Genomic DNA, 23,222 nt, shown 5'->3' on the forward strand with positions numbered 1-23,222 from the left:
GGAACACAAAAAGTTCCACTTAAACATAAGAAAAAACTGTTTCACTGTGAGGGTGAGGGAGCCCTGGCACAGGCTGCCCAGAGGGGTTGTGGAGTCTCCTTCCTTGGAGGTCTTCAAGACCCGCCTGGACATGTTCCTATGCGACCTGATCTAGGTGAACCTGCTTCTGCAGGGGGGTTGGACTGGATGATCTCTAAAGGTCCCTTCCAACCCCTACCATTCTACGATTCTATGATTTTGCTTCCCACTCTCTGTGTGGGCTCCCCTAGGGGACGACGATCTGGAGGCACTGAAAGCCAAGAACATCAAGCAGACGGAGCTGGTGGCTGACCTGCGTGAGGCCATTCTGCAGGTGGCACGGCACTTCCAGTGCGTGGATCCCAAGAACTGCAGCATTGTGAGTGGGAAGGGCTGCTCCTGCACCACACCGGTGCTGGGTGGCCGCCGCAGGACAGGGCTGTTCAAATGGTCCTGGAGAGTGGGCTCGAGGAAAGACATGACAAGCGTTAAGGGGTGGAGGGTGAGGGTTGCTCAGCCCATCCTCAGTGGAGGAGGGCTGTCCTAGGAGGTTGGGAAAGGAGTGGGAAGAGGTTTGGGAGCAGGGGCATGCAAGCTTTGGCAGATGAGCTGGGAGTCACCCGTTGCTCATCACCCACACGCACGGCAGGATCTGACTCCAGACTACAGCATGGAGAGCCACCAGCGGGACCACGAGAACTACGTGGCCTGTTCCCGCAGCCGCCGCCGCCGCGCCAAGGCGCTGCTGGACTTCGAGCGCCACGACGACGACGAGCTCGGCTTCCGCAAGAACGACATCATCACGGTGCGTGCCCCCGGGGACTGCGCTGCCCCTCCTGCGGGGAAGGGAGGGAGCGGGTCAGCTCTGAGCCCGCTCAGGGGTCTGAAGCAGGAGCGGCTGGTGCGTCTCGGGATGGGGCAGTACGCTCCTGTGGGGCGTTCTCAATGCAGTGACCGGGTCCCTTCCTGCCCGCTGTACAGCTGAGCAAAAGATTGATTTGGTCCAGCCTGGGTCCCGGTCTAACGCTGCACCCTGAGCTGTGGTGAGATTGTAAAAGCATCCCATTGACATTTTAAGCTGGGGGCGTCCCGTCTGAAACTGGGGAAAACAGGGGTAACATTATGTTTGCTAGTAGCTTGAAGACCCTGGGCCACATCTGAAGAGAATATTGTCAGAACACCTGAGAAGAAAGCAGTTCCTCACAGAGCCGGGCAGCTGTAGCCCTCCTTGCACTCCAACTCTTTTCTTTTCAACCAGTGTTTTCCACTCCTTGCTTTTCAGATCATTTCCCAGAAGGACGAGCACTGTTGGGTGGGAGAGCTGAATGGACTGAGAGGTGAGAGCTCAGTGGGAAGAATGGGGCTGAATGCAGAGCATCTGTTCATCCACAGCAATTGCCCTGCCACATTTGCAGCAAAGGCTCTGCTGGTTACCTGGAGCATCTGCCAGGGACAAGGGAGACATTAAAGCAGGGTATGAGAGCAGTGGTGCTTTGCTTCTTGCAAACAGCAAGTTTAGGCTCCATCCTCCCGGCACAAGATGGTTGGGTGCATGTCATCTCTGCTGCTCATGGGCAGTGTATTGTAGTGGGCTTCCTCTTGCAGCTGCCTTAATTCTTGTGATTTTTTGAGGCTGCTCACTTCCTTCTTTGGAGTCGGGCCATATGAGCTCTGCTTTATTCTCAGCTTCGACTGGGCTCTGGTCTTGTCTGTGTGAGAGGTTTCTCAGTGTCTGTGTCAGGCTCACCTCTTTGTCCACTCCTTGTAGGTTGGTTTCCTGCAAAATTTGTGGAGGTCTTGGATGAGAGGAGCAAAGAGGTAATTAAAAAACACCACGACAACAGCAGCATAAAATAAGACTTATGTCATAGCTGAAAAAAACATAGATGAGGAGAGCCATGCATTTCCTTCCTTGAGTCTGCTCTCTCTGGCCAGTGAGCGCTCAGCGATGAGATCAGGCAGCTCACCTTCCTAGGCCTGTTAGCTCAGCTTCCTCATGCTGAGTGGAGGAGGAGGGCCCAGAGGGCTGCAGGGGGTGGCTGGGTGGGATGCCTGGGCTTGCAAGGGCCCTGGAGATGAGCTTTGGGAAGGCTGAGAAAGCAGCAAGCAGGGAGGCAGGAGGATCCTGTGGGCGATGTTTCTACCCACTCCCCACTGCCTGTGCTCCCTTCCTGCTTTGAGGCTGTGCTTGTGGACCCTGCTAGTGCTTTGTGGTCACCACAGGGGATTTTCCCTGAGCAGCTGTGCCTGAGGGGACACTGTCTCACTTCCTCAATGTGGCCCCAAGGCTGGGGAAATGGAGAGGAGACAAATGTCTCCAGCTGTTGGCCTAGGCAATGTGCAGGGGAAGTGGAGAAGGCACTGTTCTCCTGCTCCTCCTCAGCATTTAGTGGGTGAGGGAGGGCTCAAAGGCTGACCTGAGACCCCAGGAGAAGCCTCTAGAGAGATGTCACTCTTGACATCTTGCTTCGTCACCCCCTTCTTGGGGCTGGTTCCTCAGATGCAGATTACCCTTCTGTGTATAAATACCCCCTGCACTGCTGAGCAACTCTCCTCCCAGCTGTGGAAACAGGGAGGATCCCACTTATCCTAATTCTGGCATATTACTGTTCAGTCCTTCATGCTATCAAGGTGATATCCTGGAGGGTTGTACCAAGTGGCCTGGGACTTGCCCTGTTCTCCGATTTGCCTTGACTTTCAGGAGCTTACAGAGTCATAGAGTCACTTTGGTTGGAAAAGCCCTTGAAGATCATAAAATCCAACCACTAACCTCACACTGCCAAGCCCACCACTAAACCATGTCCCTCAGCACCTCAGCTACGCAGCTCTCAAATATCTCCAGGGATGGGGACTCCACCACCTCCCTGGGCAGCCTGGGCCAGTGTCTGACAACCCTCTCAGTGACAAAGTTCTTCCTAATCTCCAATCTAAACTTCCCCTCAGTCCTCAGTGCAAGTCCTTCTCCTTACCTTATCTCAGCCACTGTCACACCAAACCTCAGCAGATCCCACACTCTGAGCACTGCCAGGATGGAGCTGGGGCCATTCATGGGGTCTCCTGGGCACCACCATTTAGGCACAAAGGTCCTGGTGTTTCCCCCCAATCCCCAAGGAGTAGCACTGAGCACAATGCCTCGTGCAAGAGCATAAGGCATTAAGGAACGGGGGGCTGGTGGGCACCTGGAATGGAAGAGGTCCATGTAGAGAAGCTGTGTGTGAGTGGGGCGCCTCGGTGCTCTGCCCCCTCGCCAGTGTGCTGAAAGTTCTTCGTGTTCCTCAGTACTCCATCGCTGGAGATGACTCGGTCACAGAAGGGGTGACGGACTTGGTGCGAGGGACGCTGTGCCCAGCCTTGAAGGCCATATTTGAACATGGGCTGAAGAAGCCGTCTCTGCTGGGAGGGCCCTGCCATCCCTGGCTCTTCATTGAAGAGGTGAGGCGTCTCGGTTCCCTTCCTGGGGCTGTGTTGGCAGAGGGCTGGGGTGGGCAGAGGGCACTGACCGTCCCTCTGCCTCACTAGGCCGCAAGCCGGGAAGTGGAGCGGGACTTTGACTCTGTGTATTCTCGCCTTGTGCTCTGCAAGACTTACAGGTAAGGCCACCTTATTGACACACAGCCCCTGGGCCTGTGCCCCGCTCTGCAGGCTCATCAGACTGCTGCTGCTGTTCTCCACCTGGGGAAGGGTCATGGCCCGACCCGGCCTCCTGTGGGTGTGGGTTCCTCCCCCGGCCTCCTCTGCCTGCCTCTGGGGCTGTACCTTGCTCTCTGCTGGCTGCAGGATCACCTGTGGGCTCAGCAGTAGCAAGGGAGCTGTTGGGATATGGAGGTGGAAAGGTTTGCATGTGCCTGGGGTGTCTCTGGAGCAAGCCAGCTCTCTGCTGTGATCTTTGCAGGCTTGATGAAGATGGCAAAGTCCTCACTCCAGAGGAGTTACTTTACCGGGTAAGTGCTGCCCCTGTCCCAGACAGAGCTGAGCTGCTGGTGTGAGGAAATTTCACATGGAGGTTGCTCACCTCCAGGGAGATACTCGAGTTGTAGAATCATAGAATTGGTTTGGTTGGAAAAGACCTTTAAGATCAAGTCCAACCACCCACCTCACACTGACAAGCCCATCGCTAAACTATGCCCCTCAGCACCTCAGCTACACGGCTTTGCAATAATCTCCAGGGATGAGGAATCCGCCACCTCCCTGGGCAGCCTGTCATAGTGCTTAACAACCCTCTCTAGTGAAAAAGTTCTTCCTAATCTCCACCTCCACTGATGCAACTTGAGTCAATTTCCCCTTGTCCTGTCATTCATTGGCGGGGAGAAGAGAGCAACACCCGCTTTGCTACAGCCTCCTTTCGTGATCCTGTCTCCTCTCAGCCTCCTCCATGCTAAACAATCCCAGGTCCCTCAGTCACTCCTCATCAGACTTGTTCTCCAGACCCTTCACCAGCTTTTTTGCCCATCTCTGGACATGCTCCAGCACCTCAATGTCCTTCTTATAGTGAGGGGCCCAAAACTGAACACAGCACTGGAGGTGTGGCCTCATCAGCACCAGTACAAGGGACATAATCACTTCCTTGATCCTGCTGGCCACACTTTTCTGATACAGCCATGATGCCATTGGCCACCTGGGCACACTGCTGGCTCATGTTCTCCCAGACCTTCCCTGATGGGAGGGAGAGAGCAGGTGCTTGGGGACAGGCAGAAGGAGAAGCCATCAAGAAGGCTTGGCCGCACTGAATACTGGCAGGTGGCAATGGGGGAGGGTGGGGAGCTGTAGGGAGCTGTGGGGAGGGCAGCCCAAAGCTATGCTGCTGAAATGTCTGCCTAGCCCAAGGCTAAGTTAAGGTGGTAACCACATCTTCCCTCCCCGCAGGCAGTTCAGGCTGTGAACATGACACACGATGCTGCACATGTGCAGATGGACGTGAAGCTTCGTTCCCTCATCTGTGTTGGACTCAAGTGAGTCGTCTGCTCCTGATAACCTGGGCACTGGGGGTGTGAGGAGCTCAGAAGGGGGCAAAGCAGACACAGAGTATTTTTCTCCCTCTCGCCACAGCCACTGAGTAGGATCTGCTCCATTCTTGTTCATTCTGCTGGCCTGGCTTCTGGCTGGAAGAAGTAGCTCTTATTGCATGGAGTGGCTCACAGCTCACACAAGTTCACCACAGATAGGGCTGTGGGCTGGGGTCAAGGCTTGGGCTGTCTCAAAGGGATGGGGCTTCTTTCTCTGGCTTCAGACAAATAACATGCCTCTGCCCCCTCTTTGCAGCGAGCAGGTGCTGCATTTGTGGCTGGAGGTGCTGTGCTCAAGCCTGCAGACCGTGGAGAAGTGGTTCCATCCCTGGTCGTTCTTGCGCAGTCCTGGCTGGGTGCAAATCAAATGCGAGCTGAGGTGAGTGTCCCCATGGCCTTGGGCAGGATCTGGACTGGATCTCCTCCTCCTCTGCAGGAGGTGGCCTTCACTTTGGCTGCCTTTGGGCCCTCTCCAGCGAGTAGCAGTGTGGGCTGTCCAGACATCTCCCTGCAGAGATTTCCTTCTGTGTGCCGAGGCAGCAGCAACTGCCTGAACAGTTTAATGCAATGCACTGTGCCTGCCTGATCCAGAAGCAGAGCCTGGCTCCTGGGGAGCTGTTGTGACAAGCAGGCAACCTCTGCCTGCCAGCAGCCTCCTGCTCTGTCCAGCACCTACTGTGATGAGAGATTGCCTGTTCTGCTCCTCAGCTCTCCAGGCCCTCTGCTAGCCACCATGAGTCCAAGCAGAGAAAGGGGAATATGCCAGGGAGACAGTCTGGCTGTCCCTGGTTGGTCACTGGCTGACTCCTGGTAGAGGCAGCGACGTCATGGGCTGAACGAGGGTTTAGTGCCTGAGCTCCCACGAAGTACATTGCTTGGAGCTCAGGACTGACATCCATACTGTGTGCTCCTGGCTCTTATGCACAATGTAAAGCCACAGGTAGTTCCAGAGCAGCCCACCCACCCCTGCTGTCACAGCTGAAACCAGGAGAGTAACAAGCGATAGGATGAGAGGAAACAGCCTCAAGTTGCACCAGGGGAGATTTAGGTTGGAGATCAGGAAAAAATTTTCCCCAAGCACTGAAACAGGCTGCCCTGGGAGGTGTTGGAGTCACCATGCCTGAAAGTATTCAAAAGGCTTGTAGATGTGGCACTTGGGGGAGTGGTTTAGCGGTGGATTTGGCAGTACTGTGTTAATGGTTGGACTCGATGATCTTAAAGGTTTTTTCCAACCAAAGTGATTCTGTGATCCTGTACCTGAGCCCAGGTTTGTTTGGAGCAGGAGTGGTGGCTTATGCCATTTTTTTTCTCTGAGCCAGCTTCCTGGGAAGGGCCTCAGGTGGAGAAAACCCCACACAGGAGTTTATCCTGAGCATCAAGGACTGACAAGCTTGTTGCCAGGAGCTCTGAGCTGTGCATCCTTGTCCTCCCCTGCTTAGAGCCATATCCGGCCTGCCCTCCCCGTGCAGTACTTGTGCATGGGGATCAGGACACTTCTCTTCATCCAGGGAGAGGGGAGAGGTGATGCAGAAGCTCTGAGGTGCTGCTGGCAGGGTTCTACTTTCTGGAGAGGAAGCTGCAGCTCTGCGTTGCCAGCTGCGTGGTCCTCAGCCACACGTCTGTGATCCAGCTGAGTCCCAGGCTGCCCCTGCCTCCCTGCGCTGCCGGGACAGGCTCTGCAGGGGTTGCACTTGAGTCGCATCCTCCAGCTTCTCTTTCCAGCCTGGGCCTGGCAGCATGTGAAGCACAAAGAGGAGGGGGAAGCAGGGGGATGAGTGGCTGGTGCTGCCCTTTACAACACCAACAAACAAGGGATTTAATCCGTGGAAGCTTGGTGGTGTCTGGGGGCAGCTGAGAAGCCATTGCAATGTGTGCAGCAGTTGAGGGCGTAGGCTGGGAGTGTGGTCAGGGTCTGTGGGTGGGTTTGTGCGTTGCCATCGCTCTCTTCCTTTGCAGAGTCCTCTGCAAATTTGCCTTCAGCCTCTCTCAGGACTGGGAGCTGCCAATAAAGAGGGAGGTGAGTAGGTGGCATCTCTCATTCTGTCTGTCTGTCTGTCAACCTCGGGCTTTGCTTACTGGCTTCCTCTCCCAGCTTTGTGCTCCAGCCCCTCCTCTGCCTTCCCTTGAGCCGATGCCAGGGGCTGTGGATGAGCCGGGAAGTGGTGCCACAGTCCCTTCCCTGCCAGGGCAGAGGGAGAGGGCTGGTCCCCCTAGCCCCTCGGTGCTCTCCCAACCGCGGGGCCTCTCCCTAGTTTCAGCATCGTGGAGGTGGGCGGTGCAGGAGCCCTATGCTGCCTGGGCTCTGCCCGCAGACACAACCTCCCCCTGTCTGGGAAGGGGCCGTGTGCTGACCCGCCTGTCTGTGTCATCCTGCAGGAGAAGGAGAAGAAGCCTCTGAAGGAAGGAGTGCAGGACATGCTGGTGAAGCACCATCTCTTCAGCTGGGACATAGATGGGTGACCCCCACCCTGCCCCATCCCGGGGAACCTTCTCGATGGCGCACACTCCTCTCCCTGTCCCACGACCCCCTGTCGTGTCTCACCCCCTACCCTCCCCCACCCCACCCTACCCACTTGTATCTGTGACAAAATCCCCCCCCAGAGGGGCTGCCAGGACACCTGGGACAGAGGCCAGCAGCACTGAGAGGCCGAGCTGCGGACCCGAGGGAGCTGACGGTCAAGGGTGATGGTGCAAAGGGACAAGTGTGTTCTGGCCACACAGACAAGTGCCCCCTCTCAGCCTTCCTCATCTCTGCCCTCTCCACCTTCAGCTTGCCTCAGCCCAGCCTCTCTGCTGTGCCCTGGGGGAGCAGCCTGGCCCACAGCCCCTCGCCTGCCACCCCACGGGCCCAGCAGCGGGGTTGGTGGCACCGTGGGCACACGTCAGATCAGGCTGGTGAGAGGCTTTTGGGTGTAGGGGAGCAGGGATTGCACATCCCCCCTGTGCCAGCCAGAGGCTTGCCGCTGCTGGGGAGAGGGGTGGCAAACCCTGAAGCACTAGGACTTGTGGAGCTGGGGCTGAGAAGGGGGAACCAGCACCAGCCTCATCCCACTTCCTTGGCACTGGTGTGTGGGGTGTTGACAAGAGGAGCCCAACTGCGCCGGGCTGTTACCACCGTAACAGCCTTAGGGGATGGGCCTTGGCTCTGCTGGGAGCAGACACAAACCCCCTCTCCCCTAAACAAGAGTGTTTCATGCCTGTCCTTTTAGTCTCTAGATGATTTTTACTGTTAACCAAAAAAGCTGTAAATGAATTCCAGGAATGTGTATATTTTGGCACCGTTGTAGCTCAGGCTGGGGTGGGGGTTGGAGCTGGCTCAGGGAGTCTCACTCGTCCTCCTGGCCCTGCGGAGGCCGCAGGGACACAGGGCAGGAGTGGAGAATTGCTGCTTTGTGGTGGTGGCTCTGGATACGGAGTCTGTGACTTTCTACTGAAAGCGCTTGTCTGTGAGCACAAACTACTCGTGAAATGACACTAGATTCTTACTTTATTCAGTGGGTTTGTAAATAAACTGCATCTTGGGAGAGTGCTGGGCTTTGGCTTTGGTTTTTTTTGACAGGGCCAGGAGTCGATTGAATTCTATTCCTGACACCAGTTCCACATCAGAGCCCCAGAAACACGCAAAACTTACTTGGGGCTGTAGGGACACTGGAGGAGCAGAACCTTCAGCCAAAAGAGGTGAGTGGTTGGACCCGATGATCTTAAAGGTCTTTTCCAACTGAAATGATTCTACAGTTCTAGAGCAAATTGGAGAGGGGTCATTGGGACAAACCCCTCTGCAGTTGGTGCTAGTGGTGGCATTAACCCCCAGAGCACGGAGCAATGGCAGTGTTATTTATTCATGTGGAAAAAAAAAAGAGTGTTTTGAGTCAAATTCATTCCAGTTTGGCATCTGGCTGCAGAAGGCTGCAGTGTCACCTCCCCACCCTGACAGCTGAGGTCCAGCCCGCCCTGCTGGGGTGATGGGGGCTGTGAAAGCTGCCTGTGCTTCTCCTGCCACAAGACCTACTTCTGGTTGTAGGGCAGGTAATTTGCAGGGGCAGAGGGAATCTCCCTGCCACAGAGAAACCATGAGGCAGCACCACTGTGGCTTCTTTTTTTTTCAGAGGTATGAAAAAGACTTGGAGCAATCACCCACCCTTAGCTGGGAAAGGCAGAGCTGCCCCAAACCCTCCCCCCCCCATCACAACAGAGACACTTTTATTTAAACAAGTGGCTGTTTGGATTTTTTTTTAATAAAATGGATTTTTTTTTTCTTTTCTCAAATATTTGTAACTGAAAAAATAATTCAATTTAAAGATCCATTCTCTCCCCCGTTATCTTGTCACTTTTTATCCTTTTCCAGTTGAATACTCGCTCTGGATCCCACGCCCCAACACCATCCGTCTCTGATGGTGCTGCTCAGCCCTCGCCGGTCGCTGCATAGTGGAAGGGAGAGTGCGTGCTAGTCAAATACACGTTACAAACAAGTAGTGGTTACAGCAGAAAGATTCAGGATTACATTCAAGGTAGAGGCAGAACACCAGACTTCATTGTTTGTTTTCCCAATGGGTGCAAAAAAAAACCCCAACCCCATGTATGTATGTCCAAGGGAATAACCTCTTCTGACAAAGAACTATGGAACTATTATTCAAACAAATAATAGTAAGAAAGCAGAGAACTGGGCTGGCCTGCTCCGGGCACTGCGTGGGGCAAAGGCTCTGATATTTCCTGGGAGGAGGCACCATCTTCCCCCTGCCCTGCCCCTGGGCACAGGGTTATGGCTCGCTGTCCTGGCAGCAGCAGCTCCTGCAGAGAGGCTGTGGCAGGTTTGCCGTGAGGGGAGGCTCGTGGGTCTGTAGCTCCTGGGCTCCTTGAGGGCTCTCGAGCCCATCATCATCCAATTTCAAGTATTCTGGGCAATTTTAATGTCAAACTCCTACAGAGTTTCACAAATGAAGGGAGGTGGGCACAGGTGCAAGGGAGCAGCTGTGAGCTTGGCCCCTTCACCAGCGACTCTTGGGAAGGGCCAAATCAGTAACGGGCATTGGCATCTCTCTGCCAACACAGTGTGAGGTGCCTGGCCCAGGCGAGGAGCAGGGCTGGGTCAAGCTGGGGCTGAAGGGGGTTGTGCCCACCTTCCCTCGGTGCTCACTGCACTTCCATGATTTCAGTCTTTTACTGCTTGCAGCTTTGCAATGATTTGTATAAAAGAAATCACCCAGCTCGGGGTAGGGTTGGGGTGGGGGCTGCTGGTCACTGTGGGCTAAGAGCAGCTGATTTTGCTTGAGTTTGATAAACAGTTGGCAGCCTCACTTTTTACCCCCTTATCCTTTGAAAGATCTTCCCCAACAACTTCCATACTTTCCTCCTAAGAAACCACTTGCCTTCTTTGTCCATCTGGTCCTGGGGTTGAGCTCTGTAAGGCAACTGCCACAGCTCCCACAAGCACCAGTGCTGCACCAGGAAGGCTCAAGGGCAGGGGGTGGGAAGGGGTGTCCACCAGTCCCAGTTAATCTGATTTTTAGGACGTGACACTGTAGCTTGGGGAACAGGGTGGAGAGTGGGGAAGGGGGTATCTTCTCCAGCTTGGAGACTGAGGGAGGCAGATAAGAGACTTTGACTTGCTTACAGCTGGTGGTTGGGGTGGGGGAGAGGGGAGAGACAGAGACAGAAAGGAAGGAAGCTGCCAGCAGGCTCCCCCTGCAAATGATTAAGAAAGTGGCTCCCCATGAACAGGCAAATAGGGCTCAGGAAAACAGGAGTTTCTCTCAGCTGCAAGACAGGCGTGACCCCGCCTGGCTGCCAGCTTAGGGGTCAACAGAGAGCACGTTGTGGTACCTGCACCCCTGGGGCAAGGCCTCCCCTCAAGACAGAGAGGCCAGGTGCCAGGGGACAGCATTCCCCAGGAGATACTGCAAAGGATGGCAGTTTGTCCTTCCAGTGCCTGAGCAGAGTCAGCACCTTAGTCCCTATGATTTCAAAAGCTACTGCCTTTGTGAGCCCTGGATGCAGGACTGTGTCTCACCTGGGAAATATGCCCGTGAGTTACTACTAACAAACACAGGAATTTAGAAGTGACAGCAGGAGAGAGAGAGAGAAAGCTGCAGGCCCGAGTTTCCAGTGCAAAACCTTGCACAAGGAACAGCATTGTCACGGCTCTGGGGCCCTGGGGTACACTTCTGCTCGTGTGTCAGCAGCTCCCCCAAGGCCTCATGACCCCCCCCAAAAAAGGGGGCTTTTGCCTTGTGCCCCAGAAGTCTGGAGGGCTGGGAGCACATAGGGCAGGCTGCCCAGCCACTGTCCCCTCACAGCCACAACATTGAGCTCAGACCTGTGCCCTGCCACACCACTGCCCTTGCGCGGTGCTGCTTCCCTGTCCCTCTGTCCCTGCCTCTTGGCTCTGACAGCCCCAGCTGCTTCTTTCCCCTGGGGCTCCTGCTCGAGGGAGGCAACAGCACAGCTGAAGGCAGGAGACAGATTGCACATGGCCCCTAATGATATGTCGCTTGTTGCTAGCTGTGCCCCTCACACGCTCCCCAGGACAGACACACAGACACATTCTTGTCCCTACCCCCCAACACCAGCTGAGCGTCCTGGGGGTGTTAAAAGTTCTGTGGGGCTGGGGCTGGGGAGGGGGCCTCACACACACAGGGCCTCTGGGCACAGCCAGAGCTCTGGAGCACCAGAGGACAGATTTAACATGTAAGGACCTGGATTTTAGCACCTTAAAACATCTGTTTTGCAGCCCAAAGCGAGTGCAGTAAGCAGGCAGGCCTCTGCCGAGCTCCACAGTATTTGGGAAACCAGCTTAGACGTTACCAGGTTGGTGGGGAACCCTGGTTCCCTTTGGCTACGTTTGGGAAAGGTGCCTGTTCTGCCCAGCTCCTCCCGGCCCTGGGGCAGAGCAGACCCTCCCCGACTTGACGGTGTGTGGTGCAGAGGGCGGTCATTTGGGCCCCCACCAGCACTCCCACCTTCATGTCCTGCTCCAGAGGTAGAATCCCCTTCTGCAACCGTAAAGACAGGGCAGCACGACCCCCCTTTATTTGCCAATCCCAGCCAGGCACAGGGAGGGGGCTGCTGCTGGGAACAGCGAGGCCTGAGGGAACTCACATGCCCAGCAGCACCGCGCCCTGCCATCGCTGCCTCTGCCCACAGGAACAGGGGCTGCCCGCTGCCTTCTCCCTGGGCTTGGGCCAGGCTGCACGGAGGGGGCGGGAGGCCGCCGCCAGCCCCGGAGCTCCCGCAGCCTCTTCTTCCCCCGCCAGCAGCCGTTCTCCCTGCCCGGGCCTGGCCCGCTGCCCAGGCAGCAGGGACTCGAGCAGCGCGACTACGGTGTCGCGGCTGCCGGCGTGGTGCAGGAAGGACACTGTTGGTTGGGGCAGGAGAACAAACACCAGGAGCTCCTTTTTTCTTTTTTCTCTTTTTTTTTTGTTTGGGTTTTTTTTTCTTCTTCTTTTTTTGTTGTTTTTGGTTGACTGGCCTCTTCCCCCTGCATGCTCGTGCCCTCCCCTTCCCGCTCCCTTCAGTCTCTGCTCACGGAGTTACAAGCAAGAATCCCAGTGCAGCTGCAGATCGTGTCCATCAAGGAAGTCTGTGGAAAAGAGGCTGGGAGCCGCAGTGCTAAGGGGAGCCAGGCTCATGACGGGGCCCCCCGGCAGCTCCAGCCAGTCCATGCTGTCCAAGTTAGCCTCAGCCAGATCCAGGGCTATGCCCCCGGACGGCTCGTGAGCAAAGTGCAATTCCGAGGTGTCCATAGGTGAAGGCGGGTGGTCCAGGATGGCCGAGCTGCTCAGCATCTCACTGTGGAGGTCATCGATCAGGGACAGGGGCTCGGGCCCATCGTGGCCTGCCGTCAGCAGCGGGAGGCCGGTGCTGCTCTCCAGGAAGTCCTCCAGCCGGCCCACGGGCTGCCCCAAGGACACGGGCACGGCCAGCTCCGGGGAAGGGTGGCTGCCGGGCGGTGGTGAGCAGGCTGCGGCCACCGGCGCTTCTTTCCCAGCTGGGGACGACTGATCCTTGAAGTCAGCAGAAATCTCTGTACAGGGAGCGAACAGGCAGGCCAGGGTGAGGGAGAGTTTGACCCGACACCAGAAGGATCCCTTCCACACCCCGGGGATGCCCCAGACTGAGCCGTCACCCACCACCTGGGATAAGGAAACTCATCCTGTGCCCACGCTTGGCTCGCCACGGGGAGTTTTCAGCCCACTCCTGGGGAATTCAAGCTCTGTCCAGTATCACAGAGATGTGCCCAGACCTGACACAGCAGAGCTATTCAGAAGCTTTCATAGAATCATTTTGGTTGGAAAAGACTTTTAAGACCATGAAGTCCAACCACTCCTCTCACAGTGCCAAGCCCACCACTAAACCACATCCCTCAGCACCTCAGCTACACGGCTTTTAAATATCTCCAGGGATGGGGACTCCACCACCTCCCTGGGCAGCCTGGGCCAGTGTCTCACAATCTTCTCAGTGACAAAGTTCTTCCTAATCTCCAATCTAAACCTCCCCTGGCACAACTTGAGCCTACTTACTCTTGTCCTGTCATTCATTACCGGAGAGAAGTGACCAACCGCTACCTTTGTATCACGCTAATGCCTGACTGACACCTACCTCGGTGCCTTCCTGACTGTTGTCAGTACTAAGGGCACTGGCAGGGCCTCAGGAGCAATGACCTGGGCCATGACATACTCTCTCCTCAGTGCTCTAGAATCCCCAGGCACAACCCCAAAGGCTACAGGAAATGCTGTCTTTGTCTCCTTACCTCCGCTTTCAATGAGAATGTCAAACAGGTCGTCCATCTGCTGGCTGGAACAGCCGTTCTCCTGCAGAGAGAAAGGGCAGAATTAGCTTCCTTTTTACCAGGGAAGCTCCCAGCTCCAGCAGCACCCCTGGCTCTCCTCCCTCGCCTCAGCAAGAATGAGCAGACAGAGGCAAGGCACCAGACCTCTGTGCAACCCCAGGCTGTCACTGGATGGGAAGGTGCAGTTAGCAACTGCTGCACTTATGCTCACCAGGCAGCGACTGCCTTGGGTTCTCTACCTGTGGTTTTGGGTCTGCCTCAAACCCTCCTCCTGAAGGAATTCAGCTAGGAAGGTGCAGTTGGGTCTCCCTTCCCTTTTACTGGCCTAGATCAGGAATCTGATCAGATTTACAATGGCAACTTTTCACCCGCTCTCCAAGGAAACCAGGGAGAAGAACTGCAACCTGATTGATGTGAACCTCCTTTAGCAGGGCGGTTGGGCTGGATGATCCCTAGAGGTCCCTTCCAACCCCTGCCATTCTGTGATTCCATGAACTGTTCTCACCTGGGCCTTTGGCTGCTGCTTCATGGCCTCTTCATAGCCTGGTGGCTCTTTCATTGGGACCGAGGGAACAGGGAGAGGAGGTGGAGGAGTTCCAAAAAGCGACGTGTGCTGTTGCTGCTCCAGGTCCATCTGGGATGGGGAAGGGGCAGCAGGAGAGCCGGGCTGCGATGAGGGCTGTTCGGAATGAAGGCAGAAGGGGTGATCAAAGGCAAGTCCACATCAACTCCCGTCTCACAGCTGCTTCGAGAGACCGTCACCACTCTGCACCGCTCTGCTCCCTGCAGCCTGGCCTCTCCCGTGTACTCTGTGCACTATGCCCTGGCTGCAGGGGAGGAAGATGGATTTCCCTTCCAACTCACAGCTGGGAATCTTTTGCTGATTTTTGTAACACTAAAGCAACCACTCCACAAACCACCACCCAGCTGCTCTCGGATGGGGACAGCCCCATCTGTCCCAGTGAGGGATTCCCCAAGCACTCTGGAGAGAGAGGGCACTTCCCTTATTGTGCTCAGCCTGCGCAGGACCTAACTTTTACCCCCCCTCCCCATGCAGTCCCTGCTTTGGGGACACATTCAAGCTTCACTAGCAGCAAGTTTCACAGCCTGACAGTGGGTGGAGAGCACCAGAATGTTCAGCAGCACCAGTCCAAAGGAAACCTTCCAAGTGTTGCAGGAAATGGTGCTTGTGACTCAGCTTTACCAGATGAATCGGCACACAACTGCCCATAAGAAAACCTAAAAGCTAGATGGGTCTTTGCCTCTACAGCACTTCAGTGTGATCTACACTGAAGTTTGCAACCTCAGAGCAGTGATCCCTGGGAAGCAGTTGAATGTATACCACCAGCATTCAGAGCCCACACTGCCCTCTCTCTGTGCAGTAGCCACCTTTTCAGTGCAGCAGCGCTGAATCAGGGACACCACTGTGAACCGAGGCTGCCCACCCTGGCCTCTCATTGCTCATAATGGATAGAAAACACTTGTTTAATACACCAGCTGGTATTCTGCCCAGATGTGAGATTAGTAAAGTGTCAGGGTTTAGCTCACAGCTCTTTGCTGTGAAGTCTCCACGTCACTTCCAAGTGTGCCCATAGGGGAGGATTCTCCTGGATGCTTTAGAACTCCCAAAGCCTCGTGCTTGATGGGCTCTCCATCGCAGGTAGTTCAGCAGGAGGCAGGGGAGGGGACAGGCTGTGCCAGACATCCCTTCTGCTGCTACATTCAAGCTGAAGACCAAACACTGTGCAGCTGCCAGCTGTGGCAGGAGCTGCAGTGAGATCTCACACTCGCTGTGACGATGGTCTCTGTGTGCACCCCCTTCCTGCCACTGCTGCAAACAGACAAAGTAAAACAAGGAAGGACAGTCCCCAGGCAGTGAGCTACCTTTCTGACAGATTGATTTAGTCCTCTGGGCTGCTGTTGCAGGGGCTGCTGCTTCTGCTGCTGAGTGGGCTGCTGCTTCTGCTGCTGCGTGGGCTGCTGAGGGGTGCTTGCAGGTAGCTGACACGATGGTTGGCTGGAAGTTTTAGCAGGTGATGATTGTACTCTCTGGAGAAAGAAAAGGGCATCCGTGAGAAGTTACTCCCCACACACCTCCCACAGAGCAAGGCTTCTTGTTCTTAAAGGATTTATGAAGTCTGGTTTTTTTCCACTCTTTATTCTTTAGGAAACTCAATGTTACAGTAAGAAAAGAAATCAGATTGGGGTAGGATTTGGAGTCCTAAAAGACCAGGTGGCATCAGTCTAAATCCCTGGGCTACCCATGACATCCCTCGAAGGCTGGCAGACCCGACACAGGACCTGTGGCCTTCAGGAGCAGTGCCTGGAGTTCAGGTGAGGTACCCTGGGGTGCCCAGGGTGACATTGGATGCTGACATTTAGACAGCTGCCTAGCATCTCACCTGCCACACAGCAAATGCAGCCTGCTGAGAGCCTGCCCCTGAGGGCAGATGCTGCCACTTGCTCTGCAGAAGGTGCAGGAAAAGTGGCAGCAGAGAATGGAAATCTCTGGTGCCACAGCAGATGCCGGGGTTTGACTTATGCCATAAAACCTGGATGTATTTATCCCTTCCTGGAAGAAACACTCAGAACATTTCTGATAAGCGCTGAGCTCATGCCAACAGGGGAACTGTAGATCATCTCTGTTGAAAGACTCTGTTAACATTAAAATACTGACATGCATTAAAACAAAGAGCAGTCAAAAAGAAAAAAAACCACCCCATAGTCTGCTCCCAGGGTCTGATTTCAGCTCTCACTGCATAAGGTCACCTGTCTACCACTCCAACTACAATCTCTCCAGGGAAGGACAAGAGGTGAATTCAACACACACTGATTTTTTTTACTACCATAGGCATAGCTGGTTTTGAAGGAGCAATGAAATGTGGCAGCAAAGCCTTGTCCTGTCCCCCCACAAGCCCGAGATCCTTCCTGACAAAGGCCTGGCTGTGTGTTTGGAAGAACGCTGAGCAGCCCGTGACGCGCACGGTCAGTCGTGCGTTGCTGTAGGCAGTTCATCACTGTCAAATTCCAGTCTTTCTTTTTTCCCCTTTGCTGAAGATCTGCTTACACTGCTCTGTGTCACAAAGCTGGGATCTACCACCAGCAAACAAAAAAACCCCAACAACAAACCCAAAGCCGTTTTAGTATTGAGTGCACTGAACTTCCACTGCAGTGAGTCACCCCTACGGTGACCTGACCCAAGGCAGCGGGGAAGGAGGAGAGAGGAAGCCGGGCTGTGGGCTAAAGCCTCGCTTACCTGCAAGGCCGGGCAGCTGCTGCCTGCCTTCCCGTGGGGCGAGAGGCCCTGCCTCTCAGCGCTCTGCTGCTTGGTCACGGTGAGGACGATGTGGGTCCCTGTGGAGTCGGTGATGAGGGTGGGGGGAGGGTGGGTGCTCTTGATGAGGTGGCTCAGGGCGCTGCCTTGCTGGCCGAGGAAGAGGCACGGGCTGTGGGACTGGGCGGGCGGCGGCTCTGCCTCGGCGGCGGCAGCAGCGGTGGCAGCCGGCGCCTCCTGCTTCACCCGCACGGCCTGCTTTGGCACGGGGCTGCCGCTCGAAGGGTCCGTTTGGCTGGCGCTCGGCGCGGGGCTGAATTGGTCGGTTTGGCCACTGGATTGCTTTGCAGACTGGCAGCTCAGGAAACCGTTTTCGCTCTTGACCTGGATGCCGAACGCCACTGGGTTGGAGGCGAGGGCCGCTCCTTCTCCCGCAGCCGCCGGGGCCGGCAGTGACTGCTGAGAGCGCTTCTCCTGCTCTAGCTGGAGTCGAAGCATCTCAACCAGCTGCTGCTTCTGCTTCAGCATGCGGGTGAGTTCCTCGATCTGCTTGTCCTTCTCCTGCAGCATCTGGTCTTTGTCTCTAACTTCCGCATCTCTGCTGTTGCCGGCGTTACACCGCTCCGGCCTGGCCGCCGCGTTTACGCTGCACGAAGCGGACTTGGAGCTTTCTTCCTTCACCAGGAACTGCACTGGAGACGCTTGCAAGGTGAGCTGGGTCAGGGGTGAAGTCACCATCTCTCCGAAGGTGTCTCCGGTGGCCGAGTTCTCGTCCCCCGTGCTCATCTGCGAGCGCTCGGAAGGAGTCGGAGAAACAGGAGGAGTGGAGCCCGTGCTGCCGAACTTCATCACGCCACCGCTGGTGACGGTGGCCACAACCACCTCTGCTGGTGCAATGCCAGTGGTGACCAGGGCTGGCCCTGCGCTCAGCCTGGCAGCAGGGAAGGCCACCACCACTTCGGCAGCTTTTGGGAGGACGGCTGCTGTGCTGGGCTTGGGAGTGGAGGTTGTTTGGCCAGCTGCACTGTTCTGCTCTTGGTAAGCTCTGAGACGCTCAATCAGGTCCGTCTTTGTGCCCGACACAGGCAAAGCCCTCAACTTCAGCTCTTGCTTCAGCTCTGCTACCTGATGTGGGAAGACAAAACCAAAAAAGAGGGAACATTAAGAGAACATGCACCTAGTATCCTGCATCTGGGAAGGAACAACCCCAAGCACCAGCACAGGCTGGAGAGCAGCTCTGCAGAGAGACACCTGGGAGTTGAGAGAAAACTGAACACGAGCCAGCAATGTGCCTTTGTGGCCAAGAAGGCCAATGGCATCCTGGGATGCATCAAGAAGAGTGTGGCCAACAGGTCAAGGGAGGTTCTTCTCCCCCTCTACTCTGCCCTGGTGAGGCCTCATCTGGAGTACTGTGTCCAGTTCTGGGCTCCCCAGCTCAAGAGGGACAGAGAGCTGCTGGAGAGTCCAGCACAGGGCCACCAAGATGATCAGGGGACTGGAACATCTTTCATATGAGGAAAGGCTGTGGGACCTGGGGCTGTTTAGTCTAGAAAAGAGGAGACTGATGGGGGATCTTATTAATATTTACAAATATCTAAAGGGTGGGTGTCAGGAGGTTGGGACATCACTTTTTTCCATGGTAGCTAGCAACAGGACAAGGGGTAATGGGATGAAGCTGGAACACAAAAAGTTCCATTTAAATACAAGAAAAAACTATTTCACTGCTCAGGTGAGGGAGCCCTGGCACAAGCTGCCCAGGGAGGGTGTGGAGTCTCCTTCCTTGGAGTTCTTCAAGACCCGCCTGGACATGTTCCTATGCGACCCGATCTAGGTGACCCTGCTTCTGCAGGGGGGTTGGACTGGATGATCTCTAAAGGTCCCTTCCAACCCTACCATTCTATGGTTCTATGATACACTCTAACCAGAACAACTACCAGATCCATGGGGCAAAGGACTACACTGACCCTCCTGCAGGCCAACAAACCTGCTCCTCAGGTATGTAGCAATGCCAGCTGCTATCACTTAATTCCTCTCAGTCCACCCCAGCCCTGCTCTGGGGCAGCAACATCGAACATCGTCACTACTCTGCCAATGGCAAAGAAGGGGCTGTGGAGCTTCACAGGGTGGTTACCTTCATCTCATCGAGGTTGGCAGGGAGAGGGCCAGGCTTGCCCACTGCAGCATTACTGTTTTGTCTCATCAGCCCGCTGGAACCAGAGGATACCGAAGACGTGCTGCTGACTGTGGCAGAGAGGCTGCGTACAGCAGGGGCACTGGCACCACTCTGCTGCTCTCCTGGAGGCCTGCAGGGAAGGAAAAAACACAGGCATCAAAACCAAGGTGGAAAGGCACCAAAAGGCCTCAGCGTCAAGAATCACATACGTTCAGAAATGTCTGGGTCACTGGTGCCATCTGAGACACTTCAAGCACACCAGTGCCTATGTATCCATGCCCCTTACTCTGCCAACTGACTCATTCAGCTCCTCCTGTTTGATTCCCCTGCCAGGGGCCCTTTTTGAGGCCCACTCTGCCCCGACAAGATGGTGTGTGTTAGGCCCACCACTCCCCCTCAACACATGGGAACACAACGTCTCTGATGGCAGGAGCGGGGACACAAGGGCCGCCTGAGTGGGAGCTGCCATTTAAGACTCGTACTTTGGTGGGGCTGGCAGGATGGTCTGATAGTTGTAGTGCTGTTGCTGCTGGTTGAGGATCTGGAGCTGGAGAAAGAGCTGCTGCTGCTGCAGTATTTTGGCATAGGATGAATCCATGGGAGGAGCTCCCTTGTCTTGCTTTTGGTCCGGGGGGATATACTGATGGTATTTAAGCTTCTTGACTTTCGGCTTCAACTCCTTGGCTTTTTTACTGCGCTGAGACTTCTCACTAGCAGACTTGGGCTGGCTTTGCTATTTAGAAGAAAAAGAGGAAGTAGATAAGAATGGAAACATTGAAATAATGTAATACCCCATGCAAACCAGAACACACACTGGGATTTTCATCAGGCTTCATCTCTGGGTCTTTCTGTGCTTCTTTAACTCAGCCAACGGTGCAGTCACAGCATCCCACAGCAGCTTGACACTGTACCATGACATAGGTCACCTTTCCTAGCACACTTGCTCATCCAGTGCAGACTCACTAGCTCTCATTATGGATAATGCTCATTGCTTCAAAACATTTTGCATTCAGGACCCATTTTACAGAAGGGGAACACAGCATGGAACAGAAAAGCCTTCTAAATACGTTACAGCTAGTGCCAGAAGAAGACATTAGCAAGAAATAAGCTTTTTTTCCTTTGTATCTGTTAACACAATATTTCCAACTCCAAAACTCCTTCAGAGTAGCCATCTTGTCTTCCTTCAGACTACAACAACAAACAAAAGTAGTACCTTAATGAGTGTTGGTGGGGGCTTGGCAGCAGGAAGAGCTGCTCCATTGGTAAGACTTGGAGGCAGAAGAGGTGGAGGTGGTAGAGGTGGGGGTGGCTGTTCTGGTAGGAAGAGAGTTTCGCTGGAGTCTGTGCCAATCTGCAGTTGGGAGGTACCCTGCAGGGACAGAAAAAGGCATCATGAATACACAAGTGAGGAGGGAAACAGTTTGAGTGCAGGAAGTGTCCACCTACAAGGAAGCAGCACAGGCTGCAAGTCAATTAACAACCTCCTTTAACCCACCACGTCGGTTGTCCCTGAGCAGCAGTGCAACTTTTTAAGGCAGAAAAGGAATCAAAATCCCACACCTGGAGCTCCCTGCTTTGCCTGCCAGAAGCAGCAGCACACAGGCTGTACCACCAAGGGATGACTGCTTCCCTTCCCCACATGACACCACGCCGGGGCTTCTGAATAACCAGAGGACTTCACCAGCACCGCACAGAGCTAAGACCCCTTGTGAAATCTCAGACACTACACCTTTTCAGGATCCCTTGATCTCACATTTTAGGATCCTCTGCCACAAACCAGCAGTAGCTGTGAAGCTCCAGGGCACTGCAGGAGGCCACCGCATTCTCACCTGAGCTAGTGATGTGCCAGTGGTGCTGGGGAGAGGCTCACAAATCCGGGAGTCCATCGGCGATGGGACAGACCCCTGGGACTCGTGGCTGGCTGGCTGTTCTGGGGAGAGGGCATCACTGCTGTCCTCATCAAAGGAGGAATTGTCTGCAACCTTTGGGTAGTTCACCTGTCCAACTAAAAACACAAACATCAACTGTGGTCTTCACAGTGGAACACGGAACTATTTCACTCGACGGTAGATGTTTCACAAAGATAGCGAAGGCATGGAGAGAGCTGTGTCTGAGTTGTGCTCAAAGCACCAATGAAAAATGAGAGAACAGAGCACAAACTCGATCAGTTTCAAGTGTTCACATTCATCTCTGCTATCAGTAGAATAAAATGATGCAGACTGAGGTGAATCATTTCCTTTGCTTCTTAGCCAGACAAGATCAGGATGTATTAACAAGAGCTGCTTAACTCTGTCCAAACCCAGCTCCTCTGGCACTCAAGATGAAGAAGGTTAGACGGTGTATGGTTAAGTCACATTAAGTGTATGGTTAAGTTTCCTTGGTGTTCATCCTGTGTGGTGGAAGGCACAAACCTTCTTCAAGACAGAATCCCAAATTGTTCTCAAGTCTTACAAGCAACAAGGTCTATGGATTAAGTGGTGGCCCTGCCTGCTGTTAGCATTTCTGTCTATCTACATGCCCAGTAGAGAAATTCATCTGAGGGTACACTTGTACTGATTTTTTTTAGGTTACGTTATCTCAAATTAATCCTGGAAAATACTGTAATTTGCACCTAAAGTAAAAGCAACAGAAATCCAGAGAGATGCACTTTGCTCAGTCAGAAGGAAGCCACGTCTCTCATGCTCCAGTTCACAAATTCACTCTTGCTCTTCCTCAACCACTTCTTGTGCAATAGTCAAGCCAAGCTTTCCCACAACACTGTCCTTTCCCTTTTTCATGAAAAGTATTTCATCTTGCTCACAGTTGTGTCCCATTTGTCTTTAAAGTAGCTGTGAGTGTTTGGGGGGATGAATAACCACAGACAAATCCAGACTGCTCAGCCTGGGGAGGCGGGAAAGAGCACTGCTGAGGCAGTGGGAAGGCTGCTCCTCAGCATTCCTTTCAGCCCTTGGAATGGCACTGGCATGATTTACATCTGTTCTGGGTTATTTTTAAAGAGGTTGAATCCTCTGAAGTTTTTAAGTTCACAGACAGCTTTTGTTTCATCACACCTGTTAATATCCTGTCTCCTCTCCCTGATCTGAGTAACTCAGTGGGTTTTCCCTGACCAAGGACTGCTGACATCTTATACCCAGAGAGGGATTTTTAAGGAGAGAATCTAGGGAATGCAATCTTCAACAGTCTTTCAAGTCTTTAGGGTATGCAATTGCTTTCATGTTATTCTAGGATGTCCACATTCCCTATGATTTAATGTCTCCGTAGCACCATCTGGGCCAGAGGGAGTTCTGCTTTGCAGAATCCTTGGGGCCAAAAGCCTGTCATTCTGAGACAGGTAAACAAGCCCAACCATGGGATTGCACTCTCTTTGGCAGGCAGGTGAGTTGATAGGAAATCCCATCCACCTGTGGGAAATGCCCTCAGCATAGATCCTCCTCAGATCTTACCGATAATGGCTTCCTTCAGGCTCGATTCCACAGGTAAGATATTCTTCTCCACCAGCTCCATGGGACCTGGCCTCTGCGCTATCTTCTCATTGAGGTCATCTGCCAGCCTGGCTCTCTTTAGCTTCAGCTGCTTGGCCTGCAAGGAGGGTTCAGCTGAGGTCTCTGCTCGGGGAAAAAGGAAAATAATTGATCAATGGTCAACCTATGCACTTCAGCAGCATTTCACTTCTATTCAGAAAGGTAACCGTGGTGGATAACAGTAGATAACTGCACAGAGCAATAGTTGCAGATAACAATACATATTATATATACTTAAGTAAGAAAGATAACTACAGTAGCCCTTGTAACTCCAGAACAGGACAAATCCACTGTTCTCAAACCTATGTCACCTAGTTCTCACTCATCTTTTCCCTTTCAGTTCTGTCCAAAGATGTGGTTCTTAGCAGCGGTGTAGTACTCTCTCTCTGACACTGAGGTGCTTACAAATTTGATTAAATCTGTCTCACTCCCTCATGGATATTTCACT

At 54.1% G+C, this 23,222-nt stretch overlaps 2 protein-coding genes across 3 annotated transcripts in view; one reads left to right on the forward strand and one right to left on the reverse strand.

Annotated features, from left to right (window-relative positions):
- Positions 1 to 8,547, forward strand: part of SGSM3 (small G protein signaling modulator 3) — a 35,122-nt gene extending 26,575 nt beyond the window's left edge. For both annotated transcript variants that reach the window (XM_062012972.1, XM_062012981.1), the window contains 11 exons: positions 270 to 397; positions 668 to 823; positions 1,301 to 1,355; positions 1,787 to 1,836; positions 3,298 to 3,450; positions 3,538 to 3,608; positions 3,911 to 3,959; positions 4,882 to 4,967; positions 5,278 to 5,400; positions 6,978 to 7,038; positions 7,398 to 8,547. In XM_062012972.1, the coding sequence (XP_061868956.1) occupies positions 270 to 397; positions 668 to 823; positions 1,301 to 1,355; positions 1,787 to 1,836; positions 3,298 to 3,450; positions 3,538 to 3,608; positions 3,911 to 3,959; positions 4,882 to 4,967; positions 5,278 to 5,400; positions 6,978 to 7,038; positions 7,398 to 7,481 (1,016 nt within the window). In that variant the 3' untranslated portion in view covers positions 7,482 to 8,547. The remainder of the gene's footprint in view (positions 1 to 269; positions 398 to 667; positions 824 to 1,300; positions 1,356 to 1,786; positions 1,837 to 3,297; positions 3,451 to 3,537; positions 3,609 to 3,910; positions 3,960 to 4,881; positions 4,968 to 5,277; positions 5,401 to 6,977; positions 7,039 to 7,397) is intronic.
- Positions 8,548 to 9,240: 693 nt separating this feature from the next.
- MRTFA (myocardin related transcription factor A) overlaps positions 9,241 to 23,222 on the reverse strand; it is an 81,530-nt gene continuing 67,548 nt past the window's right edge. Inside the window, exons 6-15 of the mRNA XM_062014961.1 lie at positions 22,697 to 22,858; positions 21,083 to 21,258; positions 20,467 to 20,622; positions 19,736 to 19,986; positions 19,212 to 19,383; positions 17,063 to 18,205; positions 15,691 to 15,855; positions 14,312 to 14,485; positions 13,768 to 13,828; positions 9,241 to 13,041 (exon numbers count right to left, since the gene is read on the reverse strand). Coding sequence (XP_061870945.1) covers positions 12,548 to 13,041; positions 13,768 to 13,828; positions 14,312 to 14,485; positions 15,691 to 15,855; positions 17,063 to 18,205; positions 19,212 to 19,383; positions 19,736 to 19,986; positions 20,467 to 20,622; positions 21,083 to 21,258; positions 22,697 to 22,858 — 2,954 coding nt within the window. The 3' untranslated portion in view covers positions 9,241 to 12,547. The remainder of the gene's footprint in view (positions 13,042 to 13,767; positions 13,829 to 14,311; positions 14,486 to 15,690; positions 15,856 to 17,062; positions 18,206 to 19,211; positions 19,384 to 19,735; positions 19,987 to 20,466; positions 20,623 to 21,082; positions 21,259 to 22,696; positions 22,859 to 23,222) is intronic.

Source organism: Colius striatus, chromosome 1, assembly GCF_028858725.1.
Source record: "Colius striatus isolate bColStr4 chromosome 1, bColStr4.1.hap1, whole genome shotgun sequence".
In the NCBI taxonomy this organism is placed as follows: Eukaryota; Metazoa; Chordata; class Aves; order Coliiformes; family Coliidae; genus Colius; species Colius striatus.